Raw genomic sequence first — 27,587 nt, forward strand, 5'->3', positions numbered from 1 at the left:
TTTTCAAAGACTGAGCCCCAACCAGCACGTTCTTTGGCTGATACTCTACTTTCTAGTTGCTGGCACCTCAACGGTGCCAGCTGTACTCTCTCATCTCATGTCTTTATCAGGCTCTAGTTCTAATGGCAATGCTTGTACCATGCAAATACACTGCTAGGCCAGGTACCCCAAGGTATTTCTTTTAGGGGTTTGGATTCCAGGAATTTGTCCGTAAGAGGCCAGTTCCTTCACACTGAAGCAGTTTTGTCAGAACGAAAATTTAAAAACTGTTTAAATATATTAAAAAAAAAAACCACATAAAATAACAAAAATAAGTACAAAGTGCTACTATTTCATATCACTCTCACCCCCCTGCCCCAAGGTGATGTTAATGCAATACAATTTCCTAGAGCCACACTTTTTAAAGGTTTTATTTTCAGGAGATAAAATCACAGAATCACAGAATTATCAGAGTTGGAAGGGACCTCTAGAGATCATCTAGTCCAACTCCCCTGCCAAAGCAGGATTGCCCAGAGCACATTACTCAGGACTGCATCCAGGCGGGTCTTGAAAATCTCCAGGGAAGGGGACTCCACAACCTCCCTGGGCAGCCTGTGCCAGTGCTCTGTCACCCGAACCGTAAAGAACTGTTTCCGTGTATTTGAACGGAACTTCCTGTGTTCTAACTTGTGCCCATTGCCCCTCGTCCTGTCACTTGGAACCAATGAAAAGAGCCTGGCTCCATCCTTCTTCAACCCACCCTTTAGATACTTGTATGCCAAATGCATATGCATGTTTTTTAAAGATTTTAAAACATTAAAAAATGTTGAGAGAAATTAAATAAGCACAGTTATGTTTATAGTTATATAAGGATTTGGGGGTTTTGTACACATTTTAATATGATTCAGCTGCAGAAACATCAAGAAGTTGGTCCAAATAAAAAGCCCAGCAGAAACACAGAATTTTTTCTTCAGCTTGCTTTGACTTCTGAAGAAACTACACAGACTTGTGCAATATCATCATACTCATATGTTCTCTTCAAAAACGTGTCAGTAAGTCTTAAGCCAGAGACACTCTAGAAAGGGAAAATATTTATAAGAGTTATTAGAAAGAATTACTAAGCTTATAAATCAGCTATTTTATAACAAAACTATGCTATAAAGACTTACTTGCAATCCCTGCACTGAAGACAACAACGTAAGTGCAAGATGGAGGGATGAACTTGGGTGCAGCTTTCCAAGTTGCCTTCCTGAAACTCCACACCAGTGGATGGAATTAGTGTTGCACATTTCTAAAACCAGATCCATAGTCCTTTCACTGCTAGAGGAAATTCAAAAACAAGAATAAACCTGTGGGCTTTTTTTAAGCATTCAAGGACATGAAAAAGCTTGATTATTATTCATCTTACTATTAATCAAGCATTTATAAATAATTATAAGGCAGCGAGATTTACTGTGAAGTGCAGTAATTCAGTTGCATATAGCTTTGTCCAACATGAGCATCCTGTCATGGGTTTAGCAATAGCGGATAGTATAATACTGCTCAAATTTGGGTGAAGCACAAGATTTTCATGAGATCTATGTGCAGGCCAGATATGTAGTTGAGTCCCTGGCTTCGATTTCTATTTAGAATTACTTTATTTAAACGTCACTTTTGCAACCCTTTTATAAGGGGCTACCATAGATCCTACTGTAAACACAAATCAAATCAAAACATGGATAAAGATGTACAGAAGACTACAGTGACAGTGTTTAGCAGGCATTCTAGCAGTGGTGCAGAATTAGCAGTAAAATCAGACTGGATACAAATGGCATCATTTATTCTGACAAAATTACTTGTAGTTAAAAAAAATCCTGTATACACACTCATTTTGTTATTAGATTAACTAAGAAGAACTAAGATGATTTGTGATTTAAGTATGGGGTGCAATCTTAAGTGTTACTACAGCCAGTTCCATGGAATTATACAGATTTTGGCAATCTAGTTCAAATAGTATCAGCAGATCATGATGGAATTTTTCAGGTTTGTTTTTTTTTTCTTTGGGTTTTTTAAAAACACTGTAATCCAAAAGATATGTTTCAAGTAGTTTCTTTACTCATAGTAAAGACCAGGTTTGAGTTGTTTCAGAAGAAAGTATCGAAAAATGAAACAAAGACAGCCACAACTTACCCACTCAGGAAAATGCACAAGAAGCACACGACATCATTACCTGCAATTTGTTATTTTACATGTAATGTCAAAAGGTTCTTCCAAATTTACGGTGTCTGGTATTGTCTCCAAAGAAAGCCTTACGTCGCCATATCCAGGAGCCTGAGAAGATACAAGAATGTATATTCTCAGATGCTGGGTGGTAAAGCTGTAGTTTTTACTACTCAAGTTTCATTTACTGCAACAAGCTCGTAATAAGAGTGCAGAGTGCACAGCAATGCCCCATCCAATACCAATGACCACCTTCTTGATAGGTTTAACAATTCATTAGACAAGGATGATCTTTATTATGGATGTGAACTATCTGAAAGACAGTAAAGTTTGAATACCCGTATACAGTTCCTTCATTAGGCAGATAATAGATACACTGTGGACAATGTAAGTATAGTTCTCCTGCATAAGCCCACCACTACTCCACATCCTAGGAAATAAGAGATTGTTCATTCTTGCCATTTCAGTCCTCCAAATGTCTGCCAAAATAATTAATTGCCCCCAGTTAAAAAGGCACATGATATAAACACTTGCCAACTATCCAATTCTGTCAAGAGCCAAGCAGATTTCATATGGCCTACTAACAAACCTAGGATAGATATCCTAGTTACTACCACCCAGGGCTGATTCAAGATGGTAAACTGCAGATAAAAAGCTTAACGTTTTCAATCCCCACAAATGATAGATCATAAGGAAAAAACACGGGAAAAATTTGTCCCGCCTGACAAGATGTAGTCGTGACACATGTTCCAATTCTGCTGACAGAAAGATGCTGTAATAAAAGTTACATTTACAGCTTGAATAAAAAGATATTCCTGAAGAGGTCCAGAAAGCCAGTGACAGGCTGGGAAGAGGTTTTAGTCATACACAGTTCATTACAGACTGAAGACAGGTGACATTTTAGAAAGCATATTAAATTGAACATTAGAGTAAGCAAAGGGATGTCAAACCAATGGAGACTACAGACCAGCTGAACCTTTCAAGAAAAAGAAGTGATTATCCGGCACTGGAAAAAGGCACACGTTTTCAGCCATATTAGGTGACAGGAAGGATTCTACTGGAAAAATTATATCCGATTCCCTAAACAACAGGAAGTTTGCCATAACAATATATCTCTCTTAAAAGAAGATTCTAATAACAAAAAAACCCCAAACCAATAAAAGCAGTATTTTATAGAATAAACTTAGCAGCAATTGACCAAATAAAGACAGGATCAGAGCAGATGAGAAGGCCTAAATCAGTACACACCTGTTGGCCTCAACAATGAGACACCTGCAAGGACTGATGGCTAGAGGTAAAGGCCTTACAGTAACGCCTCAAGGAGGAAGGTAGTTTTCATCCAAAAATGAGATAATTGCTCAGAATATGGAATCAACCAGAGAACTCCTTGCTTGTGCTACTCAAGAATAATGTTCTTTAACTTTGGACTAGTTCTAGTCTAGTCCTGGATTGAATGCCTGTGAGCAGGTGGAGCACCCCTGGCATACTGAGGACATGCATCTGTCTGGTTTAGCGTCACCAAAAAGAATATAGTTGTGAATTCCAAGACCACTCCACAAAAAAAAACCCACCCAAATTATGGCACGTGGGGGTGATCCAGGATACTTGTTTCAGAAGTGCATTCCTGATCTGAACTGAAACAAATACCAGTAAAATTCAGGGTCTATGGGGGAAACAGTGGTTATAGGGCTAGTAAATGGATTACGATGAAAATGATGGAAGGTGAAAGGAGCCTACAAATGACATAATCTGATAACACTTGAAAGATGAGGCGAAGACAAGAAGGAGTTGCACTGCAACTCAAAGGGGAAAAAACCCAAACTGGTGCTTTTTCAAAGACAGATGTTGCTCAAAGTGCACAGAATAGCTCAGGTTTCTCTGTTAATCACTAGCACAATGATGGATGACTAAAACTAATTCTGGAGTGTGGAGGCGTGTTAATCACTTCTGTGTTTCAGGTGCAATTCTCAAGGGTTCAACAAGAAGAGATGCAGAGTGAAAGAATAATGATCTAGGGAGAAGAAAAAAACCCATCTGTCTTTAAAGAGAAATTATAGGAAAGGTCAGTTGAAAATGAGATAGTTTATTAGTTAAAAAACAAGCAACAAGTTTCAAAGCAACAGGAGTAACAAAGTTTAGAAAAAAAGGGCAGTTTCTAATTTGATGGGGTTATACAGATACTTAACACCTCAATTAAAAACCAAACAGATGTTTTAGTGACTTAGCTGTGAATTTCCAGGATTCAAGTTTGCTTTCCTAGTTCCAAGTCAATGTGATTTCCCTACAGAATTGCTTGATTTACTATAAGATGGGGGCAGGGGGAGAGACAGAGCCACAAACCCAATTTCAAGCTTTGTACACTCAGACTAAGATTCAATTGTCAAAGCTCTCCCATATTACACCATCCTCAATTCAAAAGATGCAAGCCAGGGTGTGCAGCCAACTTAAGCAAGCTACTAATTACAACTTAAAATTCATGAAATCAACCAGAATAGAATAGATTCAACCAAAACTGTGGACACGAAAGATAAACAGTATTATCTTATACATATAAATTGTTACTTGAAGCTAAAATGTCTGTATGAATTAGGGAGCAGACTTGCATGTCAATAGTTAGCATACTTAAAGTTCCTTTATCAGTGCTTTTCAGTTTGTTGCCAAATGGCATCCAAGAAGTTAATTTTACTCTAACCAATGTATTTCGCTACATAGGTTACTTAATTCTGGCAATTCAAGTGCACAATCCATTCATTTATGTTGTTCAGTGCTGTGAAAAAAGGAAGAGGCATACTATGTACCAGAAAACAAATCCTCAAGAAAACAAAAACGTTGCCATTCACATAACCAAAAGAAACAATAATGCTTTTGTTCAGCCGCAGTCCCTTGGAACTGCGTTTTTTTTCCATACTTCACTGACCAAATGTATTAAACAACCTTCTCAAATACGTATAGAAACACATGAATTCAGAATGAGATTCAGAAAGTAAGCAGCTTAAACTTTTCCTTCAAGTCATTATTAAATTGTTCATTGAATTGCCTTAAAAATAGATGCTAAGTTAAACTGATGCCTAAGTTAAACTTACCATTCTTTGGAGCTGGCTAGTTTGCAGCCTTCCCCGTTCACCCAGATTAGTTTTCCATACAATGTCTAGTTTACCAATCACTGTTACGCCTTTTATTACTCCAGCTTTCTCTGCAAATTCTTGTTTTGGTTTTAGGCAGTATAAGTATTGTCGTGTATCCATAGGTTGTAAATAAGTTCTTGAGCCAAAAGTAGACTCACTAAAAGAAAAAAACATGGGGTCTTAAACAATTATTTTTAAGGAGACTTAAGAATCCAACCTTTCTTCCCATCCATCACCTGTTTTTACTGTGCATTTTATTCATGGCAAAACACACAGAAAACAATTCTAGACTTTATGTAGCATCAAGGACCAAGGGGGGGGAAAAAAAAAGAAAAAGAAAAACCTGAGCCACAGAGAACTGAGGTGGAAATCCACTTTGCTACATCATAATTTATTATCTGGCATCTTAGCATTTAACCAATGCTGGTAATTTTACTTTGGCTTTTTGGCTCCCTCCCAGTAAGTCTCAGTGTCACGAGCCTATGGTTCCCGTTCAGGACAAGAACCATTACAGCAGATACAAATACTCTGTAAGAACAATGCTCCACCACGCTGCAGGTGAACCCTTCGACAGGCAAGGAGAAGACAGACTTCAGCCCCCATTGCAAAAGCACCCAAACATCCATCACCTCCTCCAAAAACCCAAGCAACTCCAAAGGACTAACAGCCAAATTTAACTTCTACCCAAATATCACAAGCTTTTGTACCAACAACAGTTTACTGAACGGAGTAAACTGGTATTTGGTGTTTTATTAATTCATGCTAAATGACATTTAATTTATTTCAACATGACAAATTTTTATACTCTAAGATCCTATTAGGATTCACTGATTCACCATGACTGCTGCCTTGAGAGATCTAGAACAACTGAAAACAGTTACCAGTCTACTAGAAGGAAGCAAGGACAAGTCAGATGGGTCCTCTAAGGCTAAATATGTATACAGAGATCAAGTCAGAACCAGATGTGGACTAAATTTTATATAGGAGATGCTGAAGAAGTAGTATGTTTTCATGTTACCATGTCATCCATGTTACCAAGTATTTGAGGACTAAGCTGGGGATTTCTCTACTAGGTAGAATTACAAAGTTTTAAAAACAGTTTATATAAAAAGAAAACTGTAACAGCTTTTCTAGCTGAATACATAACAGAACTTTGGTGTTTTTCATGGAAGGACAATCCTTCCATTACAGACAACTCACTAAGTAATGATTATATCTCATGCAATCAAGTCAAATATCCTGAATCTGAACATACCTTTCCCCTGCTGCGTCAACTGTGTTCAGTTCTGCAACATTGTACATCATAGATGGCTCTAAAGAAACCTTCTCCATGAACATTGGAGAGGTGGTGATATTCTGAATCTGAGCTTCCAGAAACACTTCATCTGTCTGAAAAAAACAGAAGTGCAAGTTCATGAAAATGTGATTAGTGTGATTAAAAAGAGTAAACAGTCCTAGTGTTAAAAAAAATAAAAGTCACATGTGTTTAGTTCATGCCTGCGAATCAAATTAATTAATGCAAGAAAAAACCTTAATCCCAGTAACAATAGGAGCAAAAGTGTTAGTCAACAGGTATCTTGCCAAACAATGGATGTGGGATAATTTTGCTATGTTCTAGCTATTTCTTATTTGTAATGCATTAGATTACCACTTCCCAAGACTTTCATCAACTCAATAGCAACTCAAGTTTTAATCCAAATTATTAAAAAAAAAATAAAATAGAATAAATAGTAAGGAATTGCAGTGCACAACGACATGCCATGCCAGATTACTAGTGCATCAAGCTCTATAAAAAAAAATAAAATAAGTGTATGTGGTTTTCTTCAACTGAAGTAAAATAGTTCAGGTACCTGCTCTGAGAATTTATTATTATTATTATGAAACACTGATGTACTGGCTAAAAAGCAAAAACCAGCCTCCTCCCTCACTTGGCTGCATCATGCCAATGGTTATCAATATATGCATCCATCAATTTAACTGGTGCTCTACCTTAAAAACCTATCTGGAAGGTAGACCTATCTGTTAAATTAAGCTAATGCCTGAAAATAGTATATAAGGACTAATTCTAGTACAGGAATGAAAGCTACAGACTGGTAAACTTCAGAAGCTGAAAAAACATGGAACTAGAGGTATGTTTGCCCCGCTGCTTCTGTAGAATTGCAGACCGGCGAAGTCACTTTGCAGCTCTAAAATCTCAGGATAGAATCATTACAGAAGGCTCAGTCTACTAGAGATAAGAGCCCCTGGAGAAGTGAAAAACAAAACCAAAGAAGTGCCAATTAAAAAAAATAAAGGGGGGGGGAGGGGACACGACACCAAAACTGCATTTACAAGAGAGTTGATTCAGGTAGTTGGACTAGATGATCGTTGTAGGTCCCTTCCAACTGAAGTATTCTAGCATATAAATTCAGTATGAAGCAGTTTAGGAATTTTGTTATGATAAATTAAAAAAATAACTATTTTTATGGGGAAGGTGGAAGGAAGCTTACAGTTTCTTTTTAATCAATGTAAATTAATGACTCCATTATACAAATGGAGTCCTGCTTGTAAATTACAAAATAAAAGTGGGACAAAATAGTCAAAATATTTTTAGTCTCAAAAGGCATTCTCTTAGAAGGAGAAATACAGAATGGTACGGGAACTATTTGTTGTGCCTTATAAACACGTTAAACACAAACCAGATAGCATATATATAGTCATGAAAACTGTACAAGCTCCATGGGTTACAGACAGACCTCACACTTGCAGAAGGAGCTGGACATAACCCCAACTAAAACATGGCACTCAGTAGTCATTACTACTGCCACCTGACTGTCACTTAAATTGATACTGTTTATATCCCATAAATCCATTGCTCAAAGTGTCCATTTACCCAAATTTTAGTTGTTTTCAATGCAGCAACCATAGGCAGAAATTTAGAAAAAGCTAATTTGAAAGGGAAAAGAAAAAAACAAGCAGCGTAATGAAAAAGCAAGTTAGTTTTGTGTTATTCCTAAATTGGTTTAATATCACATGGTTTTAAAAAAGAATAAAAATCCTTAAGTACTTCAGAAGAATGCAGTTTATTTTAATACATGGCACACCTTAAAGTGAAATCAGACTGCAGAAGTATCATACTAGCTCATCAACTGTTACATGCAGTTAAAAGTTGGAAAGTGCAGTTCCAGCTAGCGAAAAGAAGGAAGAACATCCAACTGCTGCTCTCTCCTCAAACCCACTGTCTCCACCAACCAGACGTGAAAAGTTGTGTCACAGCTTATACATGCAGTGCTGTAGTAAAACCTACATTCCTATGGGTCAAAAGCAGGAAAATTTTAGAAGGTATTAACTCCAGTTTTCAAATAATGAATCTAGTCAAATTATGGTGAGGTACTTTATAGGAGGACCCCCACAAGCAAGAGTCCATAACTTTTAGTTTCAACAATGGGTATTAAAGAAAGAGCTAACCATTTAAATGATTAGCTGGACATATAATAAAAGATGACACAGTATCAGTTCATGATATGCAGAACAAACATTGCTTTTCCATTATGTTTTTAAAAGAATGTTAACAAGCATAGAGACAGATAGGCAATTAAAAAAAGCATACATATTTATAAAAAAATAAATAAAAATTACCACAGAACTGAGGTCACTCTAATGGGAAAATAAAAAAAGAACACATTAGAGAAATCAGAGTTTAATGTTAAAGAAAAAGGAGGCTAACTTTCAAACAAAATGCATTTCTGCATTTTTTTTGCACCATCTAAACAAGATAGCATTAGTAAGACAGAAACATAAATAAAAATGGATGCAAACAAAGATGACAACTACATTTCTAATAAGTTATAGCTAGTATGGTTACATGGTTTACTAGCTTTGCTTCAGAACCAACCCGAAGTAGAGCCTAAGGCAAACAAGATAAGATATGGTAGAACAAACTGACCCCCCCAAAAAAGAGAGTTAGTTTTTGAGCAAGTTTAAAGTTTGTCCTGAATTTAAATCCATGCAATGGGTTGTATATGAAATGGAAAAACAGTCCTTGTTGTTTTACAGATAATTCAAAGTATCAACATATATAAGGTCTCAAAATAAAAATAATGTGGCAATGTGTTCTAGCAAAGCTACAATACTGCAGCTTATAACAAAATTTGGCATACCATAATCAGGAAAAACTCTTTTTTGAATATCCATCATTCTAAACCCCAAACTTCAGTTGCAAACTTTGTTTTCTTAAAGGTCTGCATATTTGTCTCCCTATGCATGTTTGCAGGAACAGAACCTTTTACAGAGCCTTTTCCAAGGCACATCAAAGTCAGTGAGAGACTTTCCATGGACTGGGGCAGGTAATTCAATCTCAGGATTGCAGCAGGTTAGGGCGACAGGGCATGCGTTCTATGCACGAATTTCAGTGATTAACTTGATTTGGATGCTACTGCAATACGAGCAACAAGCAAGAAAATTAAGGTTCAGCATCATTCCTTGTCTTAGAAAAAAATGAAATTATGGATTATAATTTAGAGTAGAAATAATTTTAGTGACAAACTTTATGAATAGATAACATCACATCTGTAAGATCAATGGTAACAGTTTAGCTGATTAGCCAGCCTTTAAAGACCTTTAGTTAACTAATAAGTAATACATACTAATTTTTCCCCCCCCGCTCCCAAGGATAACAGTCTCTCAATATTCAGGATGAAGGTCTTGGTGCTTTGACAGCAACATAGTACCACATATAACATCTAACCAAAGACTTATTTCTATGTTTTTAAATTTTACTTGACTTCTGTGGTCACAACACACAGCAGCACATCAGATACTTTCAGAAATAAAATATGAATGGTACTGTACTAGTTTGCACGGCAAATTAAAATTGCTCAGCTAATATAATCAAAAATCTTAAAAAATTTTTTTTCAATCAAGCATATGTATACTATGGTAATGGGAGAAGCATAAATTCCTCAACAGGAAGAACAAAAGGCATCAAAGCAGCCTTTTAAAACCTTTACTGGGGGGGCGGGAGCAGAAAACAAAACCAAAACCCCACAAATACCAGCTCAGACACCAAAGCTTCTCATAGATCTTTACCATGAGGAATTGGTGGCTAATTGAGGAATGGAGTTAATATTAAGTCCCTTATCAAGGCCAGTCAGTAAAACAATTCTGTAAGAAAAGAATACTTTTGACCTATGCCCAGAATTTACCTCAAAGTAGCTTTTATTTCCATTCATTATGAAGTGTTTCAGCACAAAGCAAAATTTACACATGAAGTAAAGACATGGCAACTTTTAATTTGAGGTATCTGTCCCTCTTTCCCCTACCAGATGTTTTCTATCTGAAACAATAATATAATCCACACACAAAACGGAGGTTTATTTTGTTCCTAGAGGAATTACCTAGTTTCTTAGGATTATTATTGTTCTTCTATTACAGCAGGAGACATCACCAAACATTCCCATTCACAGGTAACACCAGTTCTACAAAGCACTTGACTACGTGCTTATGCTCTGACCCTACTCAGGTCAGCCTAAGGATTGAAGCCTGTGGCCTAGACAGATGTACCAACATATTTTTAGGGAAATGTTTTTCTCTTTTCCTCTGTACTATCTTTAAATTGATTATGACCTATGCCTTGATTTATTGTCTCTCTAAATAAATTACACTCTGTATATTAAATGTCTCGTAATTTATGTGCTATTCATTTACAGCATAGAGAAAAACTTTATGGTAAGTTTCCTGAACAACTCTGAACAAGACAGATCTTTGCATCTGGAATCCTCATTTGTACAGCAGGAATTCTTATTTGTTATTTCTCCTTTCTGTTTTCTCTATTGATACTTTCAGGAAGGGAAAGAAATATATCTTTCACACCTCTATAGCCATAATCTTGCATGATGAACCCCAGGTGTGACTATGATGCAGATAAATACTTAGGAAAAATAGATTTGGAACTCTCTGCTTTTCTACATGCAAATTCATAGCACAAATATCTCCTTAGTAAAGAACAAACAGGAGAGCAAAATATTTTCTACTTAGCTTAACACAAGTTATTTTTCAAATTGCCAAAATTCCATGTATTTTTTTCTCTTCTCACTGACACTTTGGTCTTTTTTCTCCCATGTACTATTCACTGCAACATAAATGCCCTACAACTTCCCTCTATCTTTTAAACTATTTCAAACAAACTGTTTAAGAATACTAATGAAGGTTTTAAACCAAATGACTACCAGTGTAATAGTTAACCATATTGCAGGGGTTATGCAAAAAGTTTAACATCCACAGTGGAAGCTCTCAAAGTATTTTGCAAGTATCGGTCTGAACTTTGTACAAAGAATACAGAATATGATACTCACAAAGTCAAGCTACGTGCTCACTATCACAAAGCAGATAAGTGATAATGATGGAAACAAGTGTCCCAACTTCCTGTGTAATGACATGTTGTGGAAGTTTATACCCTACAACAGATCTATGTAATACATATATCCATATATAAAGAACTCTGTATGTAATTTGTAAGAGTTTCTACTATCTGCGTCACCTTCTGTCAAAATTCTTTCCATAAATAGCCAAAGACAGATGCCTAAATATGTCCAAATAAACACACAAGGCATATATAAGGTCACTTAGTTTTGAAGCGCTGTGTATAACTGCCACAAACCTAGAAAATAAATTTTTGAATAGGGGGGTCATATTTATACTGGGGAAATTTCCACAAGGTAAATACGACCCTTCTGTTCAATAATTTAAACTTTCCCAACCTGGTAAATTATTATCTGTTTTGTGAACAATTAATCTCCCTTACAGTGAGTACTCGATCAGCCTAAATATACAACCAGCAACTGAAAGTATCTGAGTTGATGGGAAAGCGGAAAATACGCAGAATTGCTCATCAATTGCATTAAAGTCCTGAGATGTCTGCCTTAGTTACCATCTCTTTCACCCTTTCATCAAAAGTATATCTATTTTTAAACTAAATTATATAAACCCCCACCTATTTTCTCCCTTTTAAAACTGACCATTTTTCTCATAAACATCGTTACTTAAGAAAGTCTCTGAATTTATATTAACCACCTAATGTGAAGTAATAAACCCAGCACACCAAAACAAACCCAAATACACACAGCTCTTACTTACCTCAGCATTGTAGAACTTGGTTTTCACATCTAGTGGTTTAAGAACCTGAATGAAATCGAAAAGACAGATTGTGAATTGGTTTCTGAGAAAACTTCAGCATAGAGGCATAACTTAAAACTTCACCTATTTGGTTTTAAGTGCTAGGATCTTTACTAAAAAGTTATTTTTCTTTTTGATCTTACACAGAACAGGTCCATAATGGAATATATAATACAATCAACTCAGCTATAACCTCACAATTCAGAGCATATACTCGCTGCTTCTTATTTGCACACTTGACTGCTTTGCTACTAAGCAGTTTTCTCAGATTGAAAACAAATACTTCTCTACCTAAGCGCTGGCCTCTTATGAAACCAGACAAATACAGTGCACTAAGGAGATGTATGTCTTTAAAATAACGTTACATCCATCCTGTATCCTGAAGTGGTCTGCACTTCTGCAGCAGACAAAAGTTGCTGAAGGCTTCACTAAAAAATGAAATAGAGAACTATTCATGTGATTAGCTTAAGCAACAAACCATAACTAGCCTTCACTTTCTTCTTGAAAATGCAACTGTTACAAGAAATAAAAAGCCAATAAATCATTTTAATCACATGAGATTAAATCAGCGAGAGAAAACATTTTGATGATACAAAAGGTAATAATAAAGCCACAACAGTTTACACATTCAAATAGGAAATGGATCTACACTGATGTAACTGAAAGAATCTTCTATCACACTTGTATATGAAACAAATTTAAATTATCTTGAAGGCATTTATTTCCCTTTGCAAACTTTTCTTTTGTTTGCATGTGAGTTTACTGCATTCTGAGACACCCCTAAAGTTCCAAACAAATAATTTAGCCCCGAAGAATTAAAGATTAAAAAGTAGCCTTCACAGAGATTTTTGCATTGTAACAGGCATAACGTTCAAATCTCTCAAGTAATCACAACTATCTCTCTCTAGTCAGAAAAGTAAAAATTTTAATTTAGGTGTTTGTTGGTTGTTTTTTTCTGTCAAATATTTTGCTTCAGTGAGCTTCCTATTAATTTCCCTAAATGCTGATGTTTTCTCTCTTTCTGATAAACAAAGCCTTTCCATTCATTCCAGTAAATTTCAAGTGGCATTCCAGTAAAAATCAAATAACTATTGTGAGGTTCATCCCCCGCCCCCAAACCAAACGAAACCAAACCCTAGAAAGAATCATTACTTCTCCATATAAACATAATGGTGTTAATTACTCAGAGGAAACAGAGAAAACAAAAAGGCACTATTGCCCAGTGTTAAACTACATATAACAGTCGAAAAAGAAGCTGTTTAAAACCAGTTCAACTTAGAAGACCCTCAAAAACATAACTGAAAAAGTTGAGAATCTGTCAAAGAGAATTTTTTTTTGTTGTTATAAAATAGCTGGTGGCACCTCGATCACTAGCAGCCATCAATTCCCATTATAAAGACATTGCTCAGTTTTCTGTAACATTTCTTTTTGTTCTTTTTGTTTGTTCTCCGATTTTCTAGCTGGTGTCTCCATGTCAAATTTAAAAAATAACAACCAAAGTTGCTCAGTGAAGTGTTTTTCTCATAATGAATCAGAGAGTATTTATAGAGTGGCGCTAAAGTGTATATATACTTTTTGAGAAGCTTTTATGTTTCGTTCTTTGAAGAGCGAGCTTCGAATTTGATAGGCAGCTGGTCTTAGCTATTTTGACATTAAGGTTGCTTGTGTTAGGTTCAGTTAAAAAACCACAGAAATTACAACATGCATGTACACCCCTGAAAAATGTGCACAAATAAGTTCCCATATAAAATCTAAAGGAGACAAATAGACAGCTTGAACAAGGCCCTGGCAACAACAACAGTAGGGAAGGGAGAGAAGATGAGAACTGGAAGCCTGCAGATGCATACGTTAGTGATCAGAGAAAGCCTAGAGGGGACAGAGGGATTGGAGACAAAGAATGGAGAAATTGAAAGGGAAGCAGTTTCACAAGGAGAGCAAGACAAAACACACAAAGATGAAAATCAGCCTCAATAAAGATGAAGAAACACTGAACCCAGAAACTCTGAGAAACTCAGAGAAGAGTATAATATGAAAATTGACATGGAATGATTTTCCCTAGGATTGTCTGGAAACACCTTTGACTCAGGTGTTCTTTATCTGTAGCGTGTGGCAATTTAGCCTTCTGAAGACTGAAATGCTTTTTTCTGAAGTATCTAAATAGAATACTAGAAAAGAGCAAAATGAAATCACTTGCAGCTTTCAGAAGATACAGGTCTCCTGTATTGCCGGACACTCTGTGACAGTATCTAAAAATGTATTCAGTAAAGCATGTTGCCTAATCCTCCATTCTATGGGAGAGAGCTCACAATTATCCAAGTCTCAGCCCACTTCTCTAAAAAATAAACATCCATTAAATACACAGCTGAAATAGACTCTTTCCTGCCAGAACCAGTGCACAGCTAACAGCAATTTCCTGCTTTCCTCAGTTACTCTAATCTTAAGTCTTCAAATTTGTGCGGTGGAACAAAAGGTTTCAACTCTATCAATTACTTCTGTGGACATTAGATATAACACATTAGACTACTTTGCTTAGATTCCTTTAAAAAACAAACCACTAACTTCCAATTTAAAAAAAGGTTACACATACTAAAAAAAAACAAATCATAATTTCACAATCTAAACTCAAAGGTTAGATGTGTCAAAGTCAGAATGAACAATACTTGTTCTGTTTAAAAATAATCATAACACTGGCTGCTATGAAAAGTGGTTTTTTAAAGAGTTCATTTTTCTTTCTCAATAAATGAATAAAAATTATAAGATGTAATATTTATTATTTCTGGAATGTTTAACAGCATGGTAATTGGAAACCATCAGTTCTTGTGAAGTTTGAAGCGATGGTTGTTATTGATTCACTTTAAAAAAAGTCAAACAGATTTTTTAGTATGTAAAAGTGCTTTTTAAGTATCAAATGTCTTAAAATGGGTTTTCCAGATTCACTCACTTATTAAAAGTAGAGTACAATACTTCATGCAATACCTGAAATTTGAAGAACTTTCTGAAGTACATCTTCTCTCCTGTTTGCGTTGTGTAACTTACTGCACAAACTAAGCTGAAAGAAACAATTTTTAAAAAAATAATTTTTAATTACTTTACATTTTCTGCCTATATCAAAGCAGCAACAGAATAGCATGCATGTGCTGCAGTTTCATTTAAGCTCATTTAATCATAGAAAAATCTAAAACGTTACATGTGTGTTCCTATCTCCTTTACTTCATGATGGATCACATCGTCAATGCAACAGTCAGGTTTAAGTTCTGCCACTGCAGCACTAGAAGCTGAAAGGTTCAAGCGCTGAGAGCTTGTCTGAAGATCAGCCTGGGGACAGAAACACAAAGCCTTGGTTAGAACTGCAGCTGCTTAAAGAGGTCTAAAGAAAAATAACTTAAGATGTAAAGTACTAGGTTTCACTGAGCATTTTGTACCCTACATGCCTTTATACATATAACTAAGATATGTTAAGACGATGAGATAATTGTCAAAGCTAAAGACAAGTCCCAAAATATATATAAACAGTCCAATCCTTTAACATGCAGCTTATAAAGTCTCTGTTTACTTTTTATATAGAGTTCCACAATAACTTCTGGAATTTCTATTCTCAATGTATTATTATTATAGCAGAAAATGCATAAAACTGATGCACTAGAAAAGAACTAATTTGAAATATAAGCAAAATACAAGTCAATGCGTGCTTCACAGAGACTTGCTTTGAAGAGCTCACTGAAAATGCAAGTAAGCAAACAAAAGTCCAATTTTTAGCTGTGGAAGTTTTGCTACAGCAATTCTCCGCAGAAGCTTTATAACATATCCATTTGTTTGATACAATCCTAGCTTTCAATTTTAACTTTTAACATTTTCTATCATCATTTCTATTTTTGTGTATTATTGTTTCAAATTCCCAGGTTTACTTTCTGGATTGGAAAAAGTGACAGATACTCCTAAAATCTCTGTACAGCATTAAACATACAATATAATGTCAGAAATCATACTTAACGTATTTTAATTTTTTACAAATCCAGTAATTAGATTTATCTTCACATACCTTCACCAGTATGTCCTTGACAACTTGATTACTATCATTGTGTACACTAATGTAACTGGAAAATGTCTCTCCCAGAAATATATTTCTGTGTTTCAAAAAAAAAAAATATTTAGTAACAGTTATTTAAAAAAATAAAGGGGTTTCAGTGAAACATTCTTTAAGTTCTAATTAAAATATGCATACACATATGCGCACACACATGTGTTTGCCAGATCAAGTCCTAGAAGTACGTTGGCGTTTTTACACACATACTTCCAAATGTCATCCTTCTAAGACAAACAACTTCAAAAGAGAACAAACAATTCAGATTTTTTTTCTAGATAAAAATCTGAGAAGAATAAGGAGATGGCTTGCAGTACCCACAAAAATCACTGTAATAAACTCTGTTAGTACAAGATGTGGTTTATAGTAGTGCATTACATTAGAAATTCACATACAGCTGCAAATTTCTTTCAACTTTCAATCCTTATTACGTTCAGAGTCAGGCTGCAGACAAGGAACATCAGGCGGCAGACATTTATATATTATGTCACACTATAAATCAAGCCAAAGGTTATTTTTAGAATGATTAAACATCTCATTGCATAACAATGACATTCAAAAAAGAAAGAAAAGTAATAAACACATTATCGTTAAATTAATCCTAAATCTTGCATGTTGCAGTTATGGTAATTCATTCTTACCCAAAGTTTTGAGGCAAAGTCAGCATTTCTCCTAGCATCAAAGTTTCTGCTCCCTTTACAGTAGAAGGATCATCTTTCATGAGCTGGTTAAACAGATTACCTGTAGAAATATCAAATTGCTAGTATATAAATATTGCTAAGTCTAAAGCTTTGTCTACATTTAAGTTATGACACTTAGTCACTTATTTAGATGTAAGTTACTTTAGACATACTTACTTTACAACCAACTTGTTTAGGAATGAAATACATACCTATAGGCCTGCCTATAAATTATAGCTTACTTCCAGGCACTTGTGAGCAATAAATCTTTCAGTATACATACTGAAGGGTGAAATTCCAAAGGCACTGCTCAAACTAACATTAAATTTTAAGGGAATTTCTGTCCGACTAAAGCACATTACATAACAGAACTAATCAACTCCACTTACAAAACAAGCATGGAAAGAAAATATTTTCACACAATCCTCTTTTCTTGAATCTTTCCTTTGTCTCTTTCTTATACCTGACTTCTAGACTGCAACTATTACTGGAGGACAACCCAGGGATTTCCAATTTATGACACTACACCAAGCATAACACAATTCAAAAGCAGTGATTCTTGCAAAATAATTTTCCATGGAACATTCATGTGATGGTTCTAGTTACCAGGGTGTTTTCTCCAGATAAAGATGACAGTAACACCAAACTTTCTAAAATTACACATTTATCTCTCACAAGTGCCTTCCATCTTGTGTGTTAATTGCTCAGACTTTGAGGTCACATGTTTGCAATATCATCACCAAGCTTTCAAAGCTGTAGGTCAAGAGTTGAAGATTGCACCTTGGCATTTTCCTATAGCTATTACCCAACAACTCCTTCAGATTAGCACCTATGGGAGGTTGTAAGACACCTCTGACATCTAAGTCTCAGATGCTCATATTGCTTAAACCTAATAATATGCAATACATACCTAATAATCAGTCAGAAGAAGAGACATACCTGGCAAATCTCTTTCTTCACAAGTCACCGGAATATTAGTGAATAAAGTAGGCTTTGTTAGCCTCATCACTGCAAAAATCAGAAAATAAACCACAGGTCAATTAAACTAATTGTTGTGGGGTTTTTTGTTTGTTTGGTTTTTTTAAGTACAAAATTTTCTTGCTCTCCTACCACCAAAAAAACCACAACCACCACATCTTAGCCTGAAAAAGAGTAACACCTTTTTGGATCACCTGGCCTTTTTCCTGCTACTACAAATTCCCTGCTACTCTGAGATCCAAGAGCACTGGTGATGCCATTGCTCCCTCTTGCTTTATTCCCCTGGTGTGCTAACATCTCCTGCTTTCAATCTCACATGCTAATGGTCTTATATCTGTTACAGTCAGGCGCTTTGTGGACTTCAGAAGTGTACCAGTTTCATTTTTTTGTGGACTCTTCTAGGCTAAGTGCCTGTTTTGTGATCCTGGTTGTTCTAGAACGGGACATGATGACTAGTACGGACCCTTTCAGTAAAACTCCAGGCAATAAGGAATTGCATTTACACCCTGATCTCCAAAACATATGCAAGTCAGAGTTACAAGTCTGAAAGTCTACATTATTTATATAACCGCTTTTTCTTTTAGTCACAAACTTTAAACTCAAACCAGCAAAATCATCTCAAAAACCTCAGGAAGACACTTAGGAAAACCTATCTTACTGATACAAAATCAAAATCATTGCGATCTTGATTTTAAAAAATCTCTACTTCAAGAGAGTGGTATTTTCAAAGTTTATTTTAATTAAGAATACTCAAAATTACACAATTATTAGGTGTATTACAGATTTAAAATGTTGTGTCTTAAATTAATTCCTCCCTATTCATATAAACCAATGCCCCTAATCTTCCACATAACTTCTCATGAAAGCATTCACATGGAAGAAAGATAAGCATTTGTAACCTTAGGTGTTGGTTTGAATATGTAAGGATCATTGATTTGTTTTTCTTTGAAATTTAACAAAAATAAAACCATATAATTTCTGAAAACTACAACTAAAAAATAAAATAAAAGGATTTCTCTTGACTGCAACAAGTTAATCAACATCCTTGCATTGACAGATGTGCTTCTGTCTCTGTTGTACTTCTGTACATCTTACATGCCTGGTCAGCATTCACGATTTTCAGTTCTGTAAAATATTTGATTATTTCAACATACATTTGGGCGTAGTGGGCTGTACACACCTCTCACTAGACCAGCTTCCTCAAAGCCCCATCCAGCCTGGCCTTGAACACCTCCAGGGACAGGGCATCCACAACTTCTCTGGTAAAACCTGTTCCAGTGCCTCAACACTCTCATAATGAAAAATTTCTTCCTAATATCTATTCTAAATCTCCCCTCTTCCAGTTTAAAGCCATTACCCCTCGTCCTATCACTACATGCCCTTGTAAAAAGTCCTGCTCCAGCCTTCTTGTAGACATCCTTCAGATACTGGAAAGCTGCTATAAGGCTTCCCTGGAGTGTTCTCCAGGCTGAACAACCCCAACTCTCTCAGCTTGTCTTCATAGGAGAGCTGTTCCAGCCCTTTCTGATCAACATTCAAAATGAAAAAAATAAATACTGCGTTCATACATGTGTATGAACCAAGCATTTCTGGAAAAGTACAAAATGAAAATTTGGATTTCAGCATGTACATTGGTGCTACCCAAGACTAATAATTCTGCAGAGAAACCAAATGTGGTGTTCAGTTTTTATTACATGGCAGTTACCCAGCTGCAGTGCCCACTGCTAGCACTGCACGTATCGTTATTCACGTACAAACCAACCCAAAGCAGCAGAAAGCTGTCAGCTACCAATGAACAGTGACACCTATCTCTCCTTCTGTTTAGTAAGATGTTTGTTTAGCTCTATTGTCAGTTATTAAATAAATATAGTCAGATTGTATTATTAGCAGTCACTTGATTTTCTTCAAATCTACAGTAAGCCCATATAAACTAGTACTTGCTCACTGTTTCTAAAGGAACAGTTACAGACCGTGTTTAGTAACATTTAAGACAATAAATAAATAAATATATGACAGAATGAAGTCAAAGAAATTAAGATATGTAGATTATGAGCTATGCTGGATCTTGTTCTTACCAACAAGGAGGGGCTGGTAGACAGTGTCAAACTCAAGGGTAGCCTGGGCTGTAGTGACCATGAAATGGTCGAGTTTGAGATCTTCGAGGCAGCGAGGAAGGTGCACAGCAAGCTGACCACCTTGGACTTTGGGAGAGCTAACTTTGGCCTCTTGAAGAATCTGCTTGGTATGGTGCCATGGCATGAAGCGCTGAAAGGAAGAGGGGTCCAAGAAAGTTGGTTAATATTCAAGGACCACCTCCTCCAAGCTCAGGAGCGATGCATCCCTATAAAGCAGAAGGCAGGCAGAAAAGCCAGGAGGCCTGCATGGATGAACAAGGAGCTCCTGGACATGACCAAAGGGAAAAAGGAGGCCTGTAGGGAGGGGAAACAGGAGTGGGTAGCCTGGGAGGTGTACAGAGGAATTGTTCGAGCAGCCAGGGATCAGGTTAGACAAACTGAATCCCAGATAGAACTAAATCTGGCCAGGGACATTAAGACAAACAAAAAATCCTTCTTTAAGTATGTTAGTGAGAAAAGAAAGACTAGGGAAAATGTGGGCCCTCTATGGAGGGAAATGCAAGAACTGGTTATGAGGTACTCAATGACTTTATTGCCTCAGTCTTCACTGGCAAGGACTGCAGCCACACTGCCCATGACGCAGAAGGCAACGGCGAGGATCGGGAATATGGAGAACCACCCACTGTAGGGGAAGATCAAGTGCAAGACCACCTGAGGAATCTGAAGGTGCACAAGTCCATGGGACCTGATGAGATACATCCACAGGTCCTGAGGGAACTAGCAGATGAGGTCGCTAAGCCACTAGCCATCATATTTGAGAAGTCATGGTGGACTAGCGAGGTTCCTGCGACTGGAAAAAGGGAAACCTAGCCCCTGTTTTCAAGAAGGAAAACAAGGAAGACCCAGGGAACTACAGGCCAGTCAGTCTCACCTCTGTGCCTGCCAAGATCATGGAGCAGATCCTCCTGGAAACTCTCCTGAGGCACATAGAAAACAAGGAGGTGAGTGGTGACAGCCAGCATGGCTTCACCAAGGGCAAGTCATGCCTGACAAATTTGGTGGCCTTCTATAAAGGGATTATAGCAGCAGTGGACAAGGGAAGACCAACTGATGTCATGTACTTGGATTTGTGCAGTGTTTGACACTGTCCCACACGATATCCTGGTCTCTAAATTGGAGAGACATGGATTCGACAAATGGACCACTCAGTGGATAAAGAACTGGCTGTATGGTTGCACTCAAAGAGTTGCAGTCAACGGCTCCATGTCCTAGTGGAGACCAGTGGCATTCCTCAGGGGTCGGTACTGGGACCTGTACTGTTCAACATCTTTGTCAGTGACATGGACAGTGGGGTTGAGTGCACCCTCAGCAAGTTTGCCGATGATACCAAGCTGTGTGGCGACGTAGACACGCTGGAGGGGAGGGATGCCATCCAGAGGGACCTGGACAGGCTGGAGAGGCGAGCAGTTCAACAAGGCTAAATGCAAGGTCTTACATCTGGGACAGGGCAATCCCAAGAACAAATACAGGCTCGGTGGGGAATGGCTGGAGAGCAGCCCTGAGGAGAAGGACTTGGGGACGCTGGTTGACAAGAAGCTCAACATGAGTCAGCAATGCGTGATCACAGCCCAGAAGGCCAACTGTATCCTGGGCTGCATCAGAAGTGTGGCCAGCAGGTCAAAGGAGGTGATTCTGCCCCTCTACTCCACTCTCGTGAGACTCCACCTGGACTACTGCATCTAGCTCTGGAGTCCCCAACATAAGAAGGACGTGGACCTGCTGGAGCAGGTCGAGATCAGAGCCATGAGGATGATTCGAGGGCTTGAGCACCTCTCCTATGAGGAGAGGCTGAGAGAGTTGGGGCTGTTCAGCCTGGAGAAGAAAAGGCTCCGGGGAGACCTTATTGTGGCCTTCCAGTACCTAAAGGGGGCCTACAGGAGAGCTGGGGAAGGACTTTTTACTAGGGCATGTAGCGATAGAACAAGCAGGAATGGCTTTAAACTGGAAGAGGGCAGGTTCAGATTAAACATGAGGAAGAAGTTTTTCACTTTGAGAGAGGTGAGGCACTGGAACAGGTTTCCCAGAGAGGTTGTAGAGGCCCCATCCCTGGAGGTGTTCAAGGCCAGGCTGGACGTGGCCTTGGGCAACCTGGCCTAATGGGAGGTGTCCCTGCCTATGGCAGGGGGGTTGGAACTCGATGATCTTCAAGGTCCCTTCCAACCTAAACCATTCTATGATTATCACATTTAATAGGACTACTGAGTTAATATTAGAAAATACTGTATCTTTGCAGAATGACCTCTCATCTCTTTTCTTCTAAGATCCTAGACAAAATACAACATTAAATAAACCTAAATCACACTGCATTCTACTCCATTATATCCTTAAAAATACCGATGCGCAATGAAGCTTTGTTACTATTAGTGGTAAGCCCAGAAAAGTTATTTCTATGGAATAACTTTGTTATATAAGCTTTAAACCTAATAGTAAGCCTCAGTTACTCTACACAGCATTTTATATCAATTTTACTAAGTGGTAATATTAAATTTCACAAACACACCAAATGTCAACATAAGACCCTTTTAGCATTCAGTCAAAGTTTAGAAATACATGTCAATGATCCAAACTGAGCAATATCCTTAATCTTTAACTATAAAAAGATATGTAATGCCTATAATAAAATATAATTATTCCAACACAAGGATGTCATAAAAACAAACATGTATGTAAAAATCCAAGGGGATTTTATTCAATTTTTACACAGAGGGAATGCTTATGTCCACTTTTATTTGACCAGTGTTAATGATAATCTAACAATCTACAAATACCATTTGCTTATTTTCCCCTTTTTCCAGATGCCACAGACCTTGACCTCCAGCTACAGCAAAATTATCTGGAGTTAGCAAGGGTGCCTAAGAGAAATACATACCCTTGCAGTCATATTGATCCCAGTTTAACTGCTCTGCTGACCCTCCAAACATTGAATTGAGCAAGGACAGCATGACCTTGAAACACTTTATTTTCAAGTGACAAAAAGTCATGCTAAACTCAGCCTTTTATCACCACAAAATGCATTCAAATCCTCAGGGGCTTATACCTTCCCTAATGACAACAAATAGAGGTTTACAGACAGAAGTCCAATTTCTTAAATTCCTGACCTGTAGCTGGAAGACAGTGCTTTCCTGTTCCCCAATAGAAATAGAGACAAAGGACTAGAAACGTAAGGGGGAAAAAAAGTATCTTATTACCAAAGTCATGAAACAGCAAATGCTAAGCTGTTCACTAGTTTTCAGCACACAACTTCCACTGATGCTTTCATTAGTATTTCTGGGAAAATATGGATAACATCACTAAACCAGCATATATATGCAATAGAAAGTAAGTTTGTACTTCATGTGAGGGTTATGCCTTCATTAAAAAAAGCCATACACCACTTTCAGGAAAAAATCAGATCTTGAAAGTCTCAGTGTCAAAAATTATTACAGATGCTTACAGTGATTAAAACAACTCACTTAAAAATATTCTTCCTTCTCTGAATTTCAAAGAAACACAGTGAGGATGTACTTTGCTTGATTAAAAGCATAAAATTTATTATCTGACACAGCTTGCCATAATAGTCTGGAATTTATTTTTTTTCCTTTAGACCACTGATGTAAAGAATAGCTACATAATGGCATACTAAGCCAAACAGAAACTTAATAATCTTAATAGAAGTATTCGTAAGTCTCTTGGCAAAAAAAAAAAGTTACATAAATATATTATTACAGTTAAAAAACCTGTAGCAAAGTAATATTAAGTAGTCTTCTGCTCATTAATTCATCAGTTGTTTGAAAGTTTGTACATTCTAAGCTGCTTAAAACTCTAGTACTTCAGACAGCAATTTTATTATGAAATCTTACAATTATAAACTAAATATAATTCCAAATTTATGTACAAGCAAATTCATTTTATCTGTAAGACTCAGCTTTTCCCTAAGAATATTTCTCACATATTCACAGTATAATATATCACAGAAAATCCATATCTGTCCCATGGATCTTTGGATAGTAGCATTGCAAGATGGCAGTTCATTCTGCTTGATGAGTCTATTCAATTTTATCCAGATGTCCTCCAAATTCTGATTATTACAAATAGACTGTTCAATTGTCCACTTTGCTCTATAAAATGCATGCAGTTTTAGTCTTTCCAAATTACTTTGCAGTTCTTGAGATAGAGGAAGAATCTTTTCTTTAAGTTTAGGGCTAGGGAGAGAGACACTCCAAGACCTTTTCAATTTTTGTTTTCCATTAGGTGGCAGTTCTCCTTGATTCTCCAAGTTAACTGGTCTGTGAACAGTCTGTGCTTGGATTAAAGTCTGCCTTTGTTTCACATTAGACTGAAACTCAAGGAGATTTTTTGTGCAGTCATAATCAGAAGATTCTGTAACATATTCTGAAGGTGTAGAAAGTTGTTTCAATTCTTCTGCTTCCTCACAAGAAATAACAGGTGGCTGCTTTTTTGGTTTGAGGGGAAGTCGGTATAAATCATTTGGAAACCAGGGTGTAAATCTTGGTAACTGACGAATGGGAAACTCCTTCACTGCTGCTTGTGCAAATTTCTGCAGTTTTATTAGATCTCTCTGATGTGGTCGATAATGCAAGACCACTTCCATGCTTGTTACAATAGGAATCCAGTTATTCTTAAGAAAAGGAACAGTGTCTTGATTAGGATTCTCAAATCTAGACTGAAAGATGTTATTTACATGAATTTCCTTGCCCCGTGCTGCAAAGATCAGTGGAAAACAGGACCTAAAGCAGAAGTATTATGAAAAATAAGATACTACCATATTAAAAAAAACAGTGCTAGGATATTTTACAAAAAAAAAAAAGTGTAGTAAAAATAAGCAAAATATATATCAGAACATTCTACTTCATCCAGGCTGAAGATTAGCAACTGTACTGCATCATTACCAGAGTAACTTCAGTACGCTGGACATTATCCATATGCACACAGTTTACTCAACACTCCCTCCCAAGAGTATTATTTTACTGTCACCAACTCATACTTGCCATCCGTCATTATTCTTGCTATATTTTTGTGATGCATACTAAAAGACATACAATTACTACTGCCTATTTTCTCAAATTTACCAGACATACCTATTCTTTTAAAAAGTGTTTTCCTCCTACACATGAACATTTTATGCCAGGGCATATAAAGCAACTAGAAAACACATGTGTTAAAAACACCCTTCCTGAAACAGAACTGACTGATGTAGCAGTTTTTAAAGTCACAGGCTGAAAGGGAAGTGTTATAGGCAAATTAAAGTTCATATCAGAACTACACATTTAGTTTTAGTCTCAGAGCTTCCGAGCAATACAGGCAGCCATCGTTTTAGTCCCTAACTTAGGGACCCGGTAATTCCTTAGTTTCTTACACTTTCAGAAAAACTAAAAGACTCATCAAGTCCTTACAGACTTTATACTTTCATATACCATTGCTTTATTTCACACAAAGATTAGATTAAATACTGGGAGGAGTTGGGGAGAAGGGAAAACCACAAACACTATGAAACATAAAATGTACTCGCTCTCCTGTTTCCCCCCCCCAACAAGTTTGCAGTCATTTCACATTCCCTGCCAGCAATCAGCAATATACAATGACATTAAAATCAATAAATCTAGGATTGCTGAATCATTACACTGTCAAGATTTTGTTTAAAATAGTCACAATGCAGATAAACCCTAATACCTTTCTCACTTCTTTTGCAAAATCTACAGCCTGGACACTGCACCAAATTCATTACAAACCCAAGGATTATACTGGTTTCTTACAAAAGCAAAATGATCCATCAGAAAACTTTTTGCTTTTAATTAATTACTATCAAAATGCACTTGCAGTGTCAGCTGATTATGTTCTGTGTTCTCAGTTTTTTTGCCTTATTTTGAGGGCGTGTGCGTACATACGTGAAAAAGGCCTTGTTAATCTCTGAATTATGGTTAACAGATTTTACTGTGACACACACACATCATTAAAAACTCTCTCTAGGAGCGTTGTAAAACTAGTAAATGGGCAGAAAATGGGCTCTGGAGTCATCTACACACCTGCACTACTTTATCCATCTGAGCAGCCTCACTGATTTAGAATGCTTGCAGAACTGAGATTTTAACCAACTATTTATTACTCCTACTTAACTAACAGCACTCATTTTATAAACAGTTAGAAAAAAAATAAAGTAAACATTATGTCTGCTGACCAAAATAAGGTGAAAGCAGATTCAGGCTTTTCAGTATTTCAGTTACTGATTTACTGATATACAGCTGCCAGCAGAAATGATCAAATTATTTACAGGGCTCCCTTAATTGCTATATTAATTCTGCGAGGTACGCGAGAGACATGCGCATTTTTATTTTCACTATTAGCAATTCCTGAATCAAGGATGTCAGCCCAGCAGCTGTGTGCATTAAGCACGAGGTTAAAAGGGCAAAAACCATTAAGGGGAGGGGAAGAGCCAAAAGAAACAGGAGGGAGCTGGAAAATAAAATAAAAGTTTTTCTTGTAACTGTTGAGAGCCTTGTGCGAAACGCGAACTCCCGCAAGCGCCCCGAAGTCCCCACCAAGCACCCCGCTGTCACTCACGGCCTCCTCTGCCCTCGGGCACCTCCCGCCCCGCCGCTCCCCACTCCACCTTCTCCTACACCGGAGGGAAGGAGACGGCCTCGCCTCCGGGACGGACGCGCCGTTTCACCACCGCTTCGCAACACAGACCCCTCGCCGCCTCCCCCAACCCCCGGCCCCCGACGGGCCTGGCCGGGCGCCGCCCCTCAGGGCAGGGAGCGGGGCGAAAGCAGGGCCGGCGAAGGCCCGCGCCATCGGTACCTTTCAGAGCCAGCAAGTGCTCCTGCTTGGGCTGGTTAACGTCCATGGCGCCAGCCTTCAACCCTATGGCAGGGCAGACGGACCAAAACGCTGCCGGTGGCGGAAAACGCTCGGCCGGGAGAAACGGGAGCACAGCCCGGACGCGGTAAACACCGCCGAGCCCGAAAACAGCTGTCCCAGGATGCACCGCGTCACCGCCGCGGCAGGGCGCCGGCACGGAGGCCGAAACTACAGCCCCCAGAAGGCACTGCCGGCGGACGGGGGGGGCGGGCGAGCACGCGGTGGGCGTTCTGAGGGGAGAGGGTGGGGGGGGCACCGCCGCCTCCTTTGCATGCTGGGAAATGTAGTCCTGCAGGAGCCGGCGAGGGGGCAGCCGTGCGACGCGGCACGATGGGAACCGTAGTTCTCTGGTGCGAGTCAGAGGAGGCGGGCGCCCACCGGCCCGGTGCGGCGGCGGGGG

At 37.8% G+C, this 27,587-nt stretch overlaps 2 protein-coding genes across 6 annotated transcripts; both read right to left on the reverse strand.

Moving 5' to 3' along the window:
- Positions 1-426: 426 nt before the first annotated feature.
- TRAPPC13 (trafficking protein particle complex subunit 13) lies at positions 427-27,229 on the reverse strand. Of its 5 annotated transcripts, none has more exons than XM_082497483.1 (13): positions 27,128-27,229; positions 18,156-18,224; positions 17,178-17,277; positions 16,495-16,579; positions 15,643-15,770; positions 15,432-15,504; positions 12,417-12,461; positions 8,925-8,939; positions 6,559-6,692; positions 5,262-5,460; positions 2,189-2,289; positions 1,149-1,299; positions 427-1,054 (listed from the first exon to the last, which is right to left on the reverse strand). In XM_082497483.1, the coding sequence occupies exons 1-13, from the start codon at positions 27,171-27,173 to the stop codon at positions 950-952; spliced, it is 1,251 nt and encodes a 416-aa protein (XP_082353609.1). In that variant the 5' UTR covers positions 27,174-27,229; the 3' UTR covers positions 427-949. The 5 variants fall into 5 exon arrangements, with proteins under 5 accessions (XP_082353609.1, XP_082353608.1, XP_082353607.1 ...); XM_082497482.1 differs by having other exon boundaries at positions 1,149-1,296; positions 8,922-8,939; XM_082497481.1 differs by having other exon boundaries at positions 8,922-8,939.
- Positions 23,758-25,306, reverse strand: SHLD3 (shieldin complex subunit 3). The gene has a single exon (XM_082497486.1). It carries the CDS (start codon positions 24,918-24,920, stop codon positions 24,171-24,173), a length of 750 nt encoding a protein of 249 aa, XP_082353612.1. The 5' UTR covers positions 24,921-25,306; the 3' UTR covers positions 23,758-24,170.
- Positions 27,230-27,587: the final 358 nt, after the last annotated feature.

Source organism: Vanellus vanellus (assembly GCF_965231255.1).
Source record: "Vanellus vanellus genome assembly, chromosome: Z".
NCBI lineage: Eukaryota > Metazoa > Chordata > Aves > Charadriiformes > Charadriidae > Vanellus > Vanellus vanellus.